The sequence below is a fragment of the Balaenoptera musculus genome, chromosome 15 (assembly GCF_009873245.2).
Source record: "Balaenoptera musculus isolate JJ_BM4_2016_0621 chromosome 15, mBalMus1.pri.v3, whole genome shotgun sequence".
Taxonomy (NCBI): Eukaryota; Metazoa; Chordata; class Mammalia; order Artiodactyla; family Balaenopteridae; genus Balaenoptera; species Balaenoptera musculus.
Window position 1 is genome coordinate 31,112,267 of NC_045799.1, and position 19,396 is coordinate 31,131,662.

Sequence of the window (19,396 nt, forward strand, 5' to 3'; positions counted from 1 at the left end):
AGTGGTTAATAATCTGCCTTCCAATGCAGGGGACACGGGTTTGATCTCTGGCCGGGGAACTACTACTCCCTGCCCACATGCCACGGGGCAACTAAGTCCACGTGCTGCAACTACTGAGTCCCTGCGCCACAACTAGAGAGCCCGCGTGCCACAACTACTGAGCTGGTGCACTCTGGAGTCCGCACACCACAACTAGAGAAAAGCCCACGTGCTGCAACGAAAGATCCCGCATGCAGCAACTAAGACCCAACAGAGCCAAAAATAAATAAATAAATAAATAAACAAACAAACAAACAAATAAAGTGGTGGCAGTGGGCATCCTTGTCTTGTTCCTGATCCTAGAGGGAATGCCTTCAGCTTTTCACTGTTGAGAATGATGTTAGCCATGGGTTTGTCATATATGGCCTTTATTATGCTGAGGTAGGTTCCCTCTATGCCCACTTTCTGGAGAGTTTTTATCATAACTGGGTGTGGAAGAAGTACGTACTTCTTATCTTCTTTATCTGAATAGTGAAATGAACCCTACTACTCAGCACCTAGCATAATGACTTGCATAGAGTTGGTGTTCCACAAGCGTCTGTTTTAATTCAATAGGTAGGAAAACGTAATTTTCAGCACTAAAACCATTTTAGAGTCCTGATAAGGAATAATCAGCTCAACTGACTAAAAATAAGTATATTGATCTTATCTATGGTCTTTTGAGGCATCCCTTTATAAAGGCATTCTTTATCTTTCAGAAAAGACCCACAGTATTATTATTTTAAAATTAACAGCATAATCATAGCAAGATTTTGCCTATGGAGAAATCATAATAGCACATACGTTTAATGGTCTTCTCAAATACAATTAGAGGCTCTCTAGAGATGGTCACTAAGCTAAGAACACTGACCTGTTTAACTTTCGTTTGATATCAAGGTTACTCTCCCCAGAATACACAGATTCAGGAGATAAATAAAAACAACAGGCTTAAGGTAAAATGGAGCAGGAAAAATAAGTAGGGCTTTATATTCGCATTAGTTTATTCAGTAATTTTACTGAATAAGAATGTGAAGACATGAGGTTAACCAAGAGGTATTATGAGAAATGGTGATCAAAGGATTTTTTCCCATAAAGTACAATTTAAAGTAAAAGAATGATAATCAGTGAAGAATTCTCCCTGCCTTTTAAGATATTTAATAATTAATTCTATAATACATAACCTTGATTTCTTTAGTCTACACACAATTTCACAAAAATACTGACAATATGTTAGGGATATACATATGTGAAAAGCCCAGTCTAAGAAGAGTGAATGGACTAGACATTCAGGGGCTGGGTCATACTGACTCTGGAAATCTCCCAATTTTTAAAAATTAATTAATTAATTAAAAATTGAAGTATAGTTGGTGTACAATATCATATAAGTTACAGGTATACAATATAGTGATTCATAATTTTTATTTTATTTTATTTTTTTAAATTTTTTAAAATTATTTACTTTATTTATTTAATTTTTGGCTGCATTGGGTCTTCGTTGCGGTGCGCGGGCTTCTCATTGCGGTGGCTTCTCTTGTTGCAGATCACAGGCTCTAGGTGCACAGGCTTTAGTAGTTGTGGCTCGTGGGTTCTAGAGAGGAGGCTCAGTAGCTGTGGAGCACAGGCTTAGTTGCTCTGCGGGCATGTGGGATCTTCCCAGGCCAGGGCTCGAACCCATATCCCCTGCATTGGCAGGCGGATTCTTAACCACTGCACCACCAGGGAAGCCCAATTTTTATTTTTTTAATTTTAAAAGATATTTATTTGGCTGCATTGTGTTTTTTTTTAATTAATTAATTAATTTATTATTTTTGGCTGTGTTGGGTCTTCGTTTCTGTGTGAGGGCTTTCTCTATTTGCGGTGAGCAGGGGCCACTCTTCATCGCGGTGAGCGGGCCTCTCACTGTCGCGGCCTCTTGTTGCAGAGCACAAGCTCCAGACGCGCAGGCTCAGTAGTTGTGGCTCACGGGCCTAGTTGCTCCGCGGCATGTGGGATCTTCCCAGACCAGGGCTCGAACCCGTGTCCCCTGCATTGGCAGGCAGATTCTCAACCACTGCACCACCAGGGAAGCCCTGCATTGAGCCTTGGTTGCAGCATGCGAGATCTTCATTGCAGCATGCGGGATCTTTCCCGCATTGTGGTGCGTGGGTTTCTCTCTAGTTACGGCACATGGGCTCCAGAGCACGTGGGCTCAGTAGTTGCGGTGTGCAGGCTCTCTAGTTTTGGCTCATAGGATCCAGAGTGCGCGGGCTCAGTAACTGTGGCGTGTGGGCTCTCTAGTTGTGGTGTATGAGCTCCAGAGTGCGTGGGCTCAGTAGTTGCAGCACACAGGCTCTCCAGCTGTGGCACGTGGGCTCCAGAGCGCATGGGCTTAGTTGCCCTGTGGCATGGGGGATCTTAGTTCCCTGACCAGGGATCGAACTCACGTCTCCTGAACTGGAAGGTGGATTCTTAATCACTGGACCACCAGGGAAGTCCTGATTCATAATTTTTAAAGGTTATATTCCATTTATAGTTATTACAAAAAATTGGCTATATTCCCTTCCAATTTTAAAATTCTAATCTAGTTAGTACTCTTTCCTCTCCACTGCTTGATTCTAATTTATAAAAGACTTTCATTTACCTCTGCCTTTAACTTTCAGAGCAATTAGAGTGTACATTCTCAAGTGTAAAAGGAAAACAATCATTCACATTTTACTACAGTATTCAATTTCATTGTAACACTCACTAAAACAAAAGATTAACACAATTCCTTTTATTCTGATTCAAACTCATTATCTTTTATCAAGAGCATAACAGTGTGAGATTACTTGGCAGTCTCTCATACAAAATGTATTTCAGAGTAACCCCAAACAGTCTTAGTTGATGAGATAAAGGTCTTCTTTACAGAACTCCTGCTAATAAATGTGGAAGAGAGGACAGAATTAGAAAATCACCATTTTGCCACAAAGAACGCTGACACGATCATCAATGGGGTCTTTTAGCATCACTAGAAGTAGGGTAGCCAGACATAGCAGGCCTCTGGATGTGATGCAATATTAAGCATCTCCTAAGCATTCTCGCCAAAAAACTTAAATCTGTTTTAATCAAGCCTCTAGAGCTAACTTCCATTTCTAGGAAATACAGGGAACAGAGCAACAAACTGACACTGCGATCTAAGTGAACAAATCCCAGATGTGAGAAGTTCCACAGGACAACTGACCTGGTTCCTGTAACTAGTCCATGACACACAAAAAAAAGTGGAGAGAGAGGGAGGGAGGAGGAACTACCCTAGATCAAAATAGGCATGAGAGACAAAATGACCAAATGTGAGCTGTGGACTCTGAATCCTGGTGTGAACAAGCCATCTCTGAAAAAGATATCCTTGAGACAACTGGGCAAAAGTGAATAGGGTCTAGTTATTAGATGATACCAAGGAGTAATTGTTAATTTTATTAGGTATGAGAATAGCATTTTGGTTCTGTATGAGAATAGCATTTTGGTTCTGTAAGACAACACCCTTATTTTTAAAAGATGCATATAGAAGTATGTCAGGAAACATGTGCAAAAATGTCTCGGATTTGCTTTAAAATACCTCAGCAAAGAAGGTAAAAAAAAAAAGGAAAAATGAAACAAATGTGGCAAAATCTTGATAACAGTAGAATCTGAGTGATGGGCATATGCGCGTATGTTGTACTAATTCTCTACTTTTGAGTGTTTTACAATTTCCTATAATAAAAAAAAATTAAAAAGAAGACTCTCACTAGCAGAGAAGCCTGAAAAACAGTACAGGTAAATCTATTAAGTAATATTAATCTTGGGTAGAAAATAAATGGATCAATGAAAAAAATTTACGTGGCAGTTGCTTATTTAGAAATCGAATGAGTTATATGGCAAACATAAATTTTCCCTTTTTATATGGTTAGTGCTATCGACTGTACTATATGACACATGTCCTCCCCAAATTCACATACTGAAACCAAATCCCCAATGTGATGGTCTCTAGAAGTGATTAAGTGATGAGGGTGTCACTCCCATGAATGGCATTAGTGCCCCTATACAAGTGGCCCCAATAAAAAGGACCCCAGGTAGCTTCCTCACCCCTTCCACCACGGGAGGACATAGCAAAAAGACAGTGAAAAGTACCGGCTATGCACCAGCAAGTCGGCCCTCCCCAGACACCGAACCTGCTGCCACCCTGATCTTGGATTTCCCAGCCTCCAGAACTATGAGAAATTTCTGTTTGTAAGATACCCAGGCTATGGTATTTTGTTATAGCAGCCAGAACAGATTAAGACAGTCAGACAGCTATGAAATATAAAGTTTTATTCCTGAGGTAGCTTATACTACTGAAAACCCATGGCAAAGAACAAGCAGTTTTACAGGATACATTAAAAAAAACTTTTAGGAATGCAACTGTCTGTTTCCTCTCCTCAGAACTGTGTAATGCTTTTATATAATTCTGGAGTTCTAAATAGATGGTGGTAGTGAACTGAAATAGAGAAAACTGAAACACAGAAAACAGAATTCACAGCTGCATTTTGAACTGAGTGTTGTGAGCTTTGGATTATCCAGGTGGACCCTAAACCCAATGACAGTGTCTTTATAAGAGAGAGAAAGAAGAGAAGACCATGTGAACATGCAAGCAGAGATTGGAGTTATACAGCCAAAAGCCAAGGAATGTGTGGAGCCACCCAAAGCTGGAAGGAGCAAGGAAGGATTGTCTCCTAGTTTTTGGAGGGAGTGCAGCAGCTCTGCTGACACTCTGATTTCAGACTTCTGGCCTCCAGAACTGTGAGAGAATAAATTTCTACTGTTTCAGGCCATCAATTATGTGGTAATTTGTTACAGCAATGCTAGAAAACTACACAGCCCCTTTGCCCATTCTAACAAGTCATTTTTATTTACCTCACTTTTATTTACTGCAGTAGTTCAGCAATGGTTAATTACTTCAAGAATATCAGAAGAAATAAAAAATATATATGCTCCCCAAATCTCTCCTTATTTTCTAGCCATTTTCTGCAAAGGTCTCAATTTCCTTTATCAATAGTGTTCCAGGGAACTCCCTGGCAGTCCAGTGGACTCGGCGCTTTCACTGCCGTGGCCCAGGTTCAAGCCCTGGTCGGGGAACTAAGATCCCATAAGCTGCTTAGTGCGGCCTGAAAAAAAAAGTCTTCCAAAAGTGCCATTGCAGGATAGCATCTGAAGAGTAAAGAGCTTGTGAAAGTTGACAGTATCGACTGAGACACTTGGTGGGTTGGAGAATGAAGGCCTGGGTTCTAAACCTGGCTCCTGACCTTGTGAACCTGAACAGGTTACTTCTTAGACCATTTGTTTTATCATCCATAAATAACCCTTTGAGGGTTGCTGTAAGGAGTAAATAAGCAGTGCATTTAAAGATACTGACATAAAAGGATTTTACTATAGGTTAGCTAATGTGAAAGATGATTTTCTGGGTACAATATTCTCCCTGGCTATTGATACACTGTTCTATGATACAAAAAAAATCTTTCTCACTACCACAAAATTTCCTCTGGACTGTTTACAGGGACAATCAATAAGTTTAAGTAAAAATTTTTATTTAATTATAGCAAGGCATGAGATTTCCAACATATCTCTGAAGAAGTTTTCCAATTTCTTTCGCACTAAAGGAAAAGAATGAAAGCCAACACCTTTGATTTACCTTCCCACCAATTTTCCATAAACTATATTAGCTCATACTTCAGTGTTTCATTATTTGCCAAACTCTTTCTTTTAGTCCAAGATGAAGAGCCTATTTGGATATTTCAAGTTTATACCACTGAGCAAAATTTTTCATGCTCAGAATTGGGAGAGAACAATAAAGAGACACAGGTAATTTATAATTTTTTGGTTTGCCTAGATGAAGTTAACAGACAGGTATTGCAGCACCATTCAATCTCCAAATAAAAAAATATTTTAAGATAACATAAAGCATACTGATAGACTGTTGGTGAAGTTATTAACACTGTCATCAAATGAACTGAATGCTCATATTATACTTGCAGTGCCATATTTGTACTTCTTTTGTTCTCAGTTAAACGTTATGACATTAAGTTTGCTAAAGAATTGTAACTGATACAAACACCCATCTACTTAGGAAAACATAAATAACAGACAAAATGAGACACAGATTTTAAGACAACACACATAATTAACGTTCTACAGAAGCCTGTGGTTTATAGGACCAAGCTTTATGACAAGATGAAAATTTGTACTAATCCAAATGACTAAAACTTTAGAAGAAGAAAATGAAAAGAAGAGGGAAACCTCACTTCAAGAAGAGTCAATAAATGAAAACAAGAACAACTGAAAGCAGGTAAACTGGAAGTTACTTATAATATAAAAACATTCACTATAGTTACTATAGTAGTAAGCAACCCTAATACACCTAACAGCATTGAATCCATAAAAATTCAAGTTGCATTACACTTTTTCAGAGCAAAATCACAACTTAACATGAGGTTCACTTGTAATGCTATCTAAAAAGTAGCTTCCTTTCCTTGCCATTCAGGCTTGTTCCAACTCAAGCACCATGGAGGTGCAGAGCAACTGTCTGGTGTCATACTGTCCTTACGTCGGGTGCAGGGCCCAGGCTGGCTTTCCCAGGCATGGCCAACCAAAAGTAAGGCCACTGGTCAGTTGTTCCTAGGCCAGCTGGCATGGAAGAAAGTGTCTGATTCCCACCTCCACAGCAGACAAGGCTCAGCCAGCTGGCTTTCAACGGACTGCACTAGTTGGAGTGCTCACAATTCTTTTCAAACCATCTGGCATTCTTTTTGAATCCTAAATTTACCCAACACTACACTCTGATGTCTGAAATGCTCAGATAATTGGAGGAGTCTCCACTGCCTACCCAGATAAGAAAAGAAAGGGGCAGAGTAACTGCTAAGTCAATTACTTTAAGAAACAATTTCTAAAATTAAAAATCAAGACAGATAATAAGGGGTACAGATAATTTAACACGCAGAAAACTTTTAAGTATCCCTTAAGGCTGGCTGGACACAACTCTCCCTACTTTGAACTTCTACAGAGCCTGTCTTTATCCGTCAATGTGGCCCTTGGAGTGGATTTTGTATTGCTACATATATTTATCTTCCCAGCTAGCTAGTAAGTGAAAAGAACAGTATCTTATGGCCACTTTAAAAAAATCTATTGATGACATACTGGGTGTTTTAAAAGTTCCATTTCCAGAAATAAGAGAACTTAATGAGGAATAACATGAATTAACATGCAGAAGGAGCCTTACCTCTGGGCAAGCCAAATAAACAAAGAACAGAACTTGGCTTGAAATAAAAATATTTTATCAAGTGACCAAAATGATTTCTCAAATGACCAAACTGCTGGGAAGTGCTATAGGGTGCTCATCTGTCAACTGCAGATCATCTATCATGTGGGGTAATCTGGGGAACAGAGAGACAAGGAATCAGAAAAAGCCCACAAAACTAAAAACAGGAGAGTCACATTCATAGCCAATATACTCTAGGAGATATAAGTACTTCAAACAAAAATATTACAGTGACCAAGTCAGATCAAATATTAGAAACCAGAGAAGGGTATACAAACAATAACTATAATTATTTTTCATTGCATTAACTGCCATGCCAAGTACCGAGTTTAGCATTTTACATGTTATCTAATTTGGCACACACAACCAACATATGAGGTGGGTACTATTCTTATTTCCACCTTGCAGATGAGGAAACAGAGAGGTTAGGAAACCTGCCCAAGGTCACATGGCAAAAAGTGAAAGAGCTAGAATTCAACTCCAATCAGTCTGACTACAAAATCCAGGTGCAAGACTGCCAATGTTAAATTATACTTGTGAAAGAATGAAATGTAAAGTAACACAGGTAAAATTCAATCATTAATACAGTCTTCATAATTTTTCAATTTTCAAGTGTAGCAAAAAGTAGAGAATAATTTAAAAAATAAATGAAAATTGATTTTCTTGTTGGAAATTTTAAAAAGAGCTATTCTACCAGGTTAAAAATGTCAGTTATGCCTTTTTTGCCCATATATTGAGTAGGCACTTGTGTCAATTGTTGTCCTAGGAACATAGTGGTAAACAGGATAGATGAGTTCCCTGCCTTCCTGGAGCCGACTTTCCAGTGGGGGCCGTAGGCAAGAGACAAAAATATTCAGTCAACAACAGAATTTCAGACAGTGATACATAGTACAGAAGAGATAGGGAGGAAATGTAGACTATCCTTTTGAAACATTTAACCATGAAGGTAAACAGAAGGGGATGGATATAAGGTCAGGGGAAAGTTGTTTTGTTGTAATTTTTTGTTCTGTTTTTAAAGATGGGCAATATCAGAGCATGTATGTATGCTGACATGGGTGGTGCCCTGGAAAGTTGTTGAGGATGTGAGAGAGGGCACAAATGCAGAAGTCAAGTTCTTGACTAGCTATGAGGCGGAATATGGTGGGGAGGCAAGTTGGCCTCTGACAGCAAGAAAACAGGGATCCTAAGCAAGGTGGATTTATAGATTTGGTGAAGGGAGGATGAGGGGTATCTGTCTGATAACTTCTAAACCCTCAGTGAAGTATGCGGCCTGCTTACCGGAATGGGGAGGGGTCGGCTGCTCATGAGTTTAAAGACTGGGGAGACATTAAATAATTATAGGCAAAAAGATCTTATTAAGAATCTGGTAGTTTTTTGGGGCAGTGATAAGAGTCTACTACAGATTTTTGGTCATGAATCTGAAGTTCTCTAGTAATATTCAACCACTTATGTGCACCTATGGGAAAGCTAGATGAGGAATAAAGCAGCTGTAAATAGAAAAAAACTCATGGGTAAAAAAATATTTAAAAATGTGTATCCATGAGATAAACACTACGTCACTGACAATGTCCAAACAAGCCATGGTCTATGTAACTCCATTTGCCTCCATCTTCTTATCACAGAAATTCTTGCCAATAATGTATTTGTCTTTAGTCATGACATATTTAATCATGAAGCTTATAGATTGTTTCTTTTTGGTCATAAATGGTTCTGTCACTTCCTAAAGTAGATTTTTTAAAAATGCAACTGATGGTTGTGTAGATTCCAGAGGTGATTACATTTCAATGCTGGAAGAAACTTTCTCTGGTGTTAACTGATATTTCCAGTTAAAAGTAAACTGATGATTCCATTTAAAAGTAAAAAACAAAAATTAAAACACCCCCTCAAGGTGGTTGCTTTTGATCATCCAACTGTACTCCTAAACCATGATGTTGGCTCAAGACCCAAAACATCCTGGGGAGCATTTATGCCTGCACAGGTTCAAGGAGAGGAAACAAAGACCACACCTCTTGATGGAGGCATGTCAACACCATAAAGAATAGCATATTGGGTGAGATGGTGTGTATGTCTATGTGTACATATATATAGGTATTTGGGGAAAATACTATCTGCCCTTACGAGCAGAAGAAAAGATGTCTCGAGGAACACCATGAAATGTCAGAACACCAGGGATAAACAGAAGATCCTAAAGTCTTCCAGAGTGGGAGGAAAAAGGGAAATGGGGATTAGAATGGCACTGCACTTCTCAATAGTAACACTAGAAGCCTTCAAAAGAGGGACAATAATTTTCGATCTACAATTCAATATCCAGCAAAACCACCATTCAAGTGTGATGGTAAAATGAGGACATTTTCACATTTGCAACTTATGAATTCAGGAATGAATTTCAGAGTTTGTAGATGCCCTTTCTCAGGAAGCTACTAAAGAATAAGGAAGACACAGGATCCAGGAAATCAAGGATCCAACATAGGAGGAAAGCAAAGAGAATTCACAAGGTGATAAAAAGGCAAGTCCTATATAACAGCTAGGAAAAAGAAATGAAACAGATTACCTGAAAATATTGAAAGATGATAGGTTCTGTCATAGAATTTGAGGATAACTTTGTGACTGGTAAAAAGAAAACTAGGCAAATGAAAAACAAACAAACAAAAGTGGCAGTTGTTTAACTCAGGAGAAACAAAAGTTGTACAAGAAAGAAAACGTAATACGTATCCTACATGGCTCATCGGTGAATTATAGGTACATTGTCACAGTCATATAAATACTGAATACTGACTTGACTGGAAACTGTAAAGTATAGGTATGAGTGGGGGATGGAAGGATGGTTGTGTGGGACAACTAAGTCCTCAGCTTCCAAAATAAAACTCCATAGGTAATATCCAAAGGTGGAAAATCAAGGAATAGCAGTTTAAACATTAAAAATGAAATAAAGGTAAATACCAGAAAGAACTGCTAAGAGTTCAAAGTGATTGAACCATATGAAACCACTGATTTTTGACTACTTCCCTATCTAAAAAATGGCAATTTCATACAGTTTAAACTGCTAATACATTATAATGACATTACTTTATTACTGGTTTTAGAATAAACTGCCATTTGAAACAGAAAACATTATTATTATTATTATTTTTTGGCCGCGCTGCATGCAGGATCTTAGTTCTCCAACCAGGGATCGAAACTGTGCCCCCTGCAGTGCAAGTGCGGAGTCCTAACCATTGGACCATCAAGGGAATTCCCGGAAAACAATTACTGATAGAAAATGCTGGGAGGATAATGTATCCCAGTTTAGGTAACAAAGTGTCATCATATATACTATTACCATCACTAACATAACAATATTAATATTTCTAATGAATATAAAGATTATATTTATTACTAAAACAGCATTTAAAATAATGTAACCTATTTTGACAATATAGATATTACTTTGGAATTTTTCTTCAATCATCATACTACAAAAATGCTAAGCTATGGGTTGGTAAAAATTTTGATTAACAGAATGCTGAATAACAAGGCCAAGATGTTTTTAGTTTCCTTTGTTGATACAAACAATAGCTAAGTCACTCTTGAAAAATTAAAGTTCCACAATACTGTGGCACTATGCAAGCCTATTTCAGTGATAATTCCGGTTACACTACTCTGTTTATCTACGACTTCCCCTTATGATTTGTTTTAAGGGGATTTCTTAAAAAAAAAAAAAAACAAAAAAACCAAAAACTTATGCTGGCAGTTCATAAATTATTGGGGTTGCTTCAATATTAGTGACACTACTTAATGTAGCTAATGAAGTCCTCATTTTTAAGTTAGCTTATTTTGAGTTAAATTCATTTACATTAAAATTTTACTTAAATCTTACATCATAAAACCAAAACTTCTCCAAATTGAAAAATCAACTTTTATTGATTTAAACTTTTACAAAAAAAGAATTTGATCATGTTAACATAAGGTAAGATTTTTACCAAGAATAATGGATCCCGTTCCAACCAAATGGAAAATTTCCCCTTCAAATTAAAAGCAAATGTTTTTAACAGACGGAATATACATAAACAGATGCTATGGAAGACTGCTTAGTTTAGCTTTCATTTTGCACTGAAAACTACCAGGAATTAAAATATATGTGATTAAAAAATAATCTTAAAGAGAACCTTAAAACTGAATCAATTCAACTATTCATATCCTCTAATAAGCTCCTCTTAATTTTTTTTACCGTTGCTATTTTGAATCAAAAGATCATAAGAAAAATATATTTTGGAAGTATGTTTCTTATAGTAACAGAGTTTAGCTAATTTCCTGTCAGTCTGCAAAATTATAAGTGTAAAAAAGAAACCGAAAATGCAACCGTCTTCTAAAACTTATAAAATCTGGTTTAAAAGAGAAAAAGGTCCAAGTGAAACAGCAAGGAATAGCTGGTGCTATTACAGTTGCTTCTTTTTAATTGGTCCACATCAACTGTGACTCCTCACAACTTCACCAAGACAACAAAGTCAGGCAGTCAGTCCCCCAGAGCCAAAGTCTGTGGGAACCTGCAGAGCTTCCTCCTCTCTCTTGGGATGACGACGATAAAAGGTGATCTGTTTTCCAGCAGTCCTGTAAGCGGAGCCATTGAGCTGGGCTGCACAACCAGACAACAGAACACAGGGAAAATTCAGATCAAAGCAAGGGCGCATGCCAGGGTAATATGCTCTAAAGCCCTTTGCCAAAGCATTAAGGGGAAAAAAAGCAAGGAGGTGGAGAGAACCTGCTGGACCACCTTCTTATTACACAGGGAGGCAGGAGGAAACAAAATCTGCCTGTACTGAGGAGCTGAGAAAACAGTGTCCTAGAGATACCGGAGTATTTCTGTATATGTGTATATCAATATACAGACATATTACCAATTAACTAAAAAGCAGTGTTCTATATGTACTAGAGTATTCTCATGTACATACATAAGAGTATATGACCATTAACTAAACCCCCAAAACCAAGTGTTCTGGATATACAGATATATTGAGGATATAGACATATATTTTCAATTAACAAAACCCACTGGTTTTACAGAAAGAAACAAAGAAACGCTGTTTGAAAGAATGTCAGAGGCAGAACTGGGTGAAGATCTGATTAAGTAATATATCCCTTTCCCTCATACCCCTTTAAATGACCTCCGATTCTCTCATTTCAGAGGGGACACACACACCATCAGGTCTCCGGAAACAAAAGAGGCTCCTTAATTCTCCGGCCTGTGGAAGCACACACGCCCCCCACTCACAGATATGAGGCCGGCTCCTGACTTTCATTAACGAGTAAACCGAGGCGATAGGTCTCACCCCCGACCATAGCTTACACACAGTGACAAACGGGCACAGGACAGACGCCACAAAGAAAGGGGAGGAGCAGACGGGGACCAGGAAAACACTGCCACGCCGCGCCCCCCAAGGCGCATTCCCATCGCCAACAGGGAGGCAGACGTCCTCGCCATCCTCGTCCTTGCCTCCCTGCTCATCCCAGCAGCCTCCCACGCCCGGGGACCCGACGCCCGGCACGGGTTAGCGGAGCGCTCGGGGCTCCGCGAACATTCCTTCTGTGACCTCCCGGTGACAGCCCCGCGCCTCCCTTTGTGCGGGACTCACCCTCTGGCTCGGGGCGGACCCTCCTGCGCACCCCTCCCGGCCTGGGGCCGCTGTCCCATCCCTCCCAGCGCCCGGCCGAGGCGCCGAGAGTGTGAGTGGGGGAGGCTGGCGCGGGCCCCACGGTGTCCTCAGCACCCCAAGCCCGAACCTGCCCCGTCCGTTAAGCCCCAAATCCGGGGCGACGGGCCTCTCTTGCTCACTTACTCTGTCGTGCCGGCAGCGGCGGCGGCGACCGTGTTGGGACCGTCAGCTCCGGGTGGTGAGCGGCGGGCGTCAGTCGGCACCGAGCGGGGCTGAGGTGGCAGCGGCAGACTGCCCGCGGCGCCCCGGCGAGGGGCGGGCCCGGAGGGGGAGGGGCGGGCGCCGGGCCTCTCATTCATGCAGCGGGGGCGGGGTGAGGGACCCGGATGCCCGGGCAGTCCCGCCCACCTCCCTGAGGTCGCCCTGGCTTCGGAGTCTGTAGTGCGCAGGCGCGGCTCTCCGTGGTCCGACACCGCCCCACCAGCTGGGGATGTCTCAGGCTAGAGCGGTGGCCTTCTCCCTCTTGTGTTTAGTATTTTTGCATGTCCTATAAACATTTTTTAAAAATATTTATTTATTTATTTATTTGGCTGCACCGGGTCTTAGTTGCGGCATGCGGGATCTTTCAGTTGCGGCATGTGGGGGTCTTTAGCTGAGGCATGCGAATTCTTAGTTGTGGCACGTGGGATCTAGTTCCTTGACCAGGGATCGAAACCAGGCTTCCCTGCCCCGCATTGGGAGCACGGGAGTCTTAGCCACTGGACCACCAGGGAAATCCCTATAAGCAATTTTTTAAGTGAAAGCTTGGAAAGCCACCTCCTTCCTAGCATCCAGCCCGCCAGCATCCTGGGGACACAGGAGTGGCCATTAGTCTGATGGGTAAGGTACACACCGCCCCCTTCCTCCATCTGTGTCATGTGCAGCAGGTCCTCTCAGACCTCTGAGACCCAGAATCTGCCCAGATAGTGGAGAGGAGTGTGTGCAAGAAAGAGTGCATTACTTTGCTTATTTGCGTTGACCTAGTCTCTTCAGCCCCCAGCTCCCATTCCACAGAGCAGGCAAGAAATTGACCTTCGTTTTGGGGGGTTTAGCCCTTCCTGTAATACCAAGGCCTAGGGTCTAGCTAATGCAGCTCCAAGATCAGGGGAGACCCCTTGTCTTTGGCAGGCTGTGTATTTTGCAGAGACATCCTCCTGTTTCCAAACCCTTGGCCCTGCCACTCCTGGGCCATAGAAATCTTTGGTGCTACTGGGAGTCTGCAACAGACCTCACAGTCATCTCCTCTGAGGCTCCTCAGCTGAGTGTGTGGGCACTGCAGCTCAGGGAAATTACAGAAATGATTGCCCACTTTCCCTCAGTCCTATGTCCCCCTTTGGGGTTCTCCTTCCTTCTCCTATCCTCCAGCCCCCCTCAACATAAACCATAAACAGCTCAGGTGCTTAACTTTGGGAAGCAAAGGTCATTGTGGAAAGTGCCTGCAGGCAAGTTCCTTCTGCTTTGGCAAACCATAAATGTCCAAGGTAAGGGGGGAGGTAAAGACAAACATCCGAGAACATCTCGAGAAGTAACCCAATGGTCATTGTCCCCCAAGGCAAAAGATGGGTGGAGGCATGTGCTGGGTAGAGTGTGGCGAAAGAAAGGGTTCCTGTCAACATCTATCCCCCCACCGCTGACTCCAAGAACTTTGGGTTTCTTTTCCCTTCTCTCCCTTCCTTCCTAGCTCAGTTGGAGCAGGTACCAGGAGGGCCTTCTGAACTCGTTTGCTGATACCTCTTGCTCTGTCTAAATCAGGCCTCCTCATCTCTCTCCAGGTCTACTGCTGAAGTCTCAATCCCTTCTCATGAAAGTCAATTCTCATGATATGCAGATCTGCCCACGTTATTGTCTTTTTCTCTTTCCCTGCCCCAGTGGCTCTTCAGCCCTTATTTTCCAGCCATTTCCAGAGCAGCACCAGGGTGTTTCACCTTCAGTGCCTGTGTTCCTGCTGTTGCCTTGATTAGGGAAGCAACATTTATCTAGCAACACTCAAAAGTCACTTTTTAATGAAGTCTTCCTTCCTGCCCCCACCTTGTTGACAGACTTTCTTTTGGAATCCCCACCTGTGCCCTGTACCTATTTCTCTCTCAGCACCAGCCACACTTAGGGTTCCTACTCATTTGCATATTTTCTTCCCCAACCAGAATGTGAGCCCTTCCACAACAGGAACAGTGTCTTCTGGAGACCTAGCAGGTGACTGGCACACAATGGGTATGCAGTGGTTATTGGAGGTGGTGATGTTTCCTGGTGGATCAGGGAGGCTCTACATGGGACAAAAAAGCTGAACTCCCTTTCATTTCTCCTGCCTTCCCTCCTTCCTTCCCCTGCCCATGTTAGCTAGGAATTTGCTAGTCCAAACAGGCTGTAGAGTAAAGGGTGGAGTGGCTCCAGCTTCTTGTCCTTTGTCCTTATGAAAATCAGGAGGGAGAGATACAGAAAGAGAAAGTTTAAGGATGTAAAGAGAAGGGGCCATGTTCAGTTGCTATTTTCAGGGAGACCCATCATATTAAAATTCTGTTGAGGCATCAGCTAGCCTAACTGCCGTTTGGGGTCAGGGAGAAAGTCTCCCCTTGGGACTGGACACGTGGAACCTGGACTCACAGTTTCCACAATTCATAAGGCAGGATCCTGCCCTTCTGTCTCTAGCAGTGAATTGTTCCTTGTTCCCTTTGGGGAAGAAATCAGTTTTTGGTCTCCTGGTGTCTTCAGCTGGAGATTCACTGACTGATATGCGATCCTATCTGCCTAGTGGCGCAGAAGTTTCTATTGATGTTTCCCCCTCACACCTCCCAACTACCCCCGTACTACTCTAGACAAAATGCATATGGTGGGGTATGGGTGCACTAAGGGGGGTCTGGGCAGTTTAGGTGGGTACCCCCAAACAGCAGGCATCCAGAACTTGAAGTAGTGGCTTTCTCAGCTAACATGTTCCCTTGTTCCACATGAGAGGGCAGTGGGCACAGGGGTGGAGCTTCAGAGGATATCCCTCTTTCTATCTCTCCTCTCCCTAGTCCTCTCACATCTTCTTCCTACATTATATTTCCTTTAAAACATTTTCCTTGTCCCCAGTCCATTTCTCAGAAAACTCTGCCCCTACCCACACGGTCAGAAGTCCTTCAAGACTCCTCTACCTTCTGGAAAAGAAATGACATCTAATTTTAAGTTAAATGTTTGTGCCTAATTTTGGAACAACAGCTTTATGGATGGTAGCTATAGTGGGATCAGGGGCTGATTTTAGTCATCTTGGATCTGGTGTTAAATACAAGTTTGTTGAATGACTGCCTGACTGATAAAGGCAAAAATCAGTCTTTCACATAGAAGCTAGAAATCCAAGGTTGCCCACAGCCTGACCCCTCTGCTTGTCCTTCCCACCTGGTGGGGCCTATCCATCTGTTGAGTGGTGGGCATTATCCCAGAAAAACATCCTTCATATTGACAAATTACTTGGCTGCTTAATTATCTAGAGCTCTGAATGGGAGTCCCACCATTTCTGTGAGAGCCTAAGGTGTGCTCTTGTGTTCCCTCAACCCCTCTGTCTGAGAATTTCAAAGAGTCTCCTGCTGGGACTCCTCCTGCTAGGTCCCTCCCAATGATCCTCATCTCCTCACAGACCATGTGAACCTCCAAGTGGGGTGTGATCCTGCCCATAGAGGGATGGAATTGCTTGTCAGTGCAGGATATGTGTGCATGATTGTGACACAGTGTGAATAGGGGAGGAAGTGTAGGTTCCTATGTGCATGGTAGTTTGGGTCAGGCTGTGTGTTCACTCTTGGAGGTGGGAGCCAGGGATTATTTCTTCAGCCACCAACAATCTGTGTTACCTTTCTGGCACATGCAGGCCCAAATACCCAAACAGAACTCAGAGCTTCTAAAAATATAAATGTGCAAAAATTGGGAGTGGACAAGGAGGAACAGTAAGAAGACCCTGAGCTTACCTCCTTCTACAGGTGCACCAAAATTACAACTATTTACAGAGCAACCACTGATGAGAAAAACTGGAAGGCTAGCGAAAAGATCTTATACAACTGAAGTCATGAAGAAGAAACCACAACAAGACAGGTAGGAGGGATGGAGATGTGGCATAGTCAAGACCCATACCCCTGGGTGGGTGACCCACAAATGGGAGAATAATTATGATTGCAGAGGTTCTTCCCAAGGAGCAAGGGGTCTGAGCCCCACATCAGGAGTCCCAGCCCAGGGGTCCTGCACCATGAAGACTAGCCCCCAGAATGTTTGGCTTGGAAGGCCAGAGGGCTTTGGGAAACAGATTCTCTACTCTTAAAGAGCACACACAAAATCTCACATGGTCAGGGACCCAGGGCAAAGGCAGTAATTTGAAAGGATACTAGGTCAACCCACCTGCTGATCTTGGAGAGCCTCCTGGAGAGGCAGGAGACAACTGGAACTCACCCTGGGGACACAGACTCTAGAGGCAGCCATTTTGGGGAGCTTGTTCTACCATGAGGATGCTGGTGCTGGCAAGTGCCATTTTGGAGTCCTCTGTCTAGCTTATTAGCACATGGGCACAGCCTTACCCGCCAGCCTGTTTGCACATGTACTGGGAAACCTCAGGCTAAGCAGCTAGGCAGGCAGGGTCACAGCCCCACCCACCAGCAGGCCTGCTGCCTTAAGACTGTCTGAGCCCACAGCTGCCCCAGAAGGCCCAGGATCTGGCCCTGCCCACCAGTTCACCAGCACTAGCCACAGACTTCTGGGGCTCCACTGCTAGCCATTGGGACCCAGCCCTGCCCACCAGTAGGTCAACTCTGGGACACCCACAGCCCTGTAGCCAGAGACCTGGGGACTTGACTCTGCCCATCAGCAGGCTGACATCACCACCAGGACCCCCCAGGGCCCCAGGCACGCCAACGAACAGGCTGACACCAGCTCCAAGACACCTTGGAACCCTCAGCCACACTGACCAGTGGGCCAACACCAACTGTGGGACACCCCAGACCCCACAACCAGCTGTGTCAGGATTGGGCACTGCCGACCAGCAGGCCAACATTAGATCCAGGACCCTCAGGCCCACAGCCGCCCTCCCTGGGACCCAGTTTCACTCACTGGTGGATCAGCACTAGCCCTGGGAACCCTTCGGGCTGCATGGACAGTCGCCTTGTGACCCAGCCCCACCCACCAGCAGGCAGCAGCCTCTGCACAAAGTAGGGCCTGGCAACCAACCAGACCATGCACCAGCCACACCTACCAGACAACCCATAGTAGTTAGCCTACCACAACAGAAGGGCCCACACACAGCCCACAAAGAGACACCACTAGAGCATATAGCTCTGCTGACTAGAGGAGTGTGCTGCTGGGATGCATAGGACGTCTCCTGCAAAAGGCCACTTCTCTAAGGTTGGGAAATGTTTCCAAACACATGGAGATAAGAATAGCAAATTAGGCAAAATTATGAGGCAGAACTAAATTCCAAATGAAGGAACAAGATAAAATCCCAGAAGAAGAACTAAGTGACGTGGAGATAAGCAATCTACTGGATAAAGAGCTCAAGGTAATGATTGTAAAGATGTTCAAAGAACTCGGGAGAAGAGTGGATGAACAGAGTGAGAGAATTTATTTTAGTTTATTTTTTATTGAAGTATATTTGAATTACAGTGTTGTGTTAATTACTGCTGTACAGCAAAGAGACTCAGTTATATATATATATATATATATATATATATATATATATATATATATATATATATTCTTCTTCATATTCTTTTCCATTATGGTTTATCACAGGATATTGAATATAGTTCCCTGTGCTACACAGTAGGACCTTCTTGTTTATCCATTCTATGTATACCAGTTTGCATCTGCTAATCCCAAACTCCCACTCCTACTCTCTCCAAACCCCTTCCTCCTTGGCAACCACCAGTCTATTCTCTATGTCCCTGATTTTGTTTCTGTTTCATAGATAGGTACATTTGTGTCATATTTTATTTTTTTATTATTATTTTTAAAATAAATTTAGTTATTTATTTATTTTTGGCTGCGTTGGGTCTTTGTTGTTGCATGTGGGCTTTCTCCAGTTGCAGTGAGTGAGGGCTACTCTTCGTTGCAGTGCGTGGGCTTCTCATTGCAGTGGCTTCTCTTGTTGCGGAGCGTGGGCTCTAGGTATCGGGCTTCAGTAGTTGTGGCTTGCAGGCTCTAGAGCACAGGCTCCGTAGTTGTGGCCCATGGGCTTAGTTGCTCCACAGCATGTGGCATCTTTCTGGACCAGGGCTCAAACCCGTGTTCCCTGCGTTGGCAGGTGGTTTCTTAACCACTGCACCACCAGGGAAGTCCCTGTGTCATATTTTAGGTTCCACATATAAGTGATATCATATGGTATTTGTCTTTGTCTTTCTGACTTCCTTCACTTTGTATGATAATATCTTGTTTCATCCATGTTGCTGCAAATGGCATTATTTCATTCTTTTTTTATGGC

General features: G+C 42.7%; 1 protein-coding gene across 1 annotated transcript in view; it reads right to left on the reverse strand.

Moving 5' to 3' along the window:
* The window catches only part of RNF24 (ring finger protein 24), a 134,846-nt gene extending 121,405 nt beyond the window's left edge, over window positions 1–13,441 (reverse strand). The window contains exon 1 of the mRNA XM_036826640.1: window positions 13,114–13,441. Coding sequence (XP_036682535.1) covers window positions 13,114–13,289 — 176 coding nt within the window. The 5' untranslated portion in view covers window positions 13,290–13,441. The remainder of the gene's footprint in view (window positions 1–13,113) is intronic.
* Between the last annotated feature and the right edge of the window lie 5,955 nt (window positions 13,442–19,396).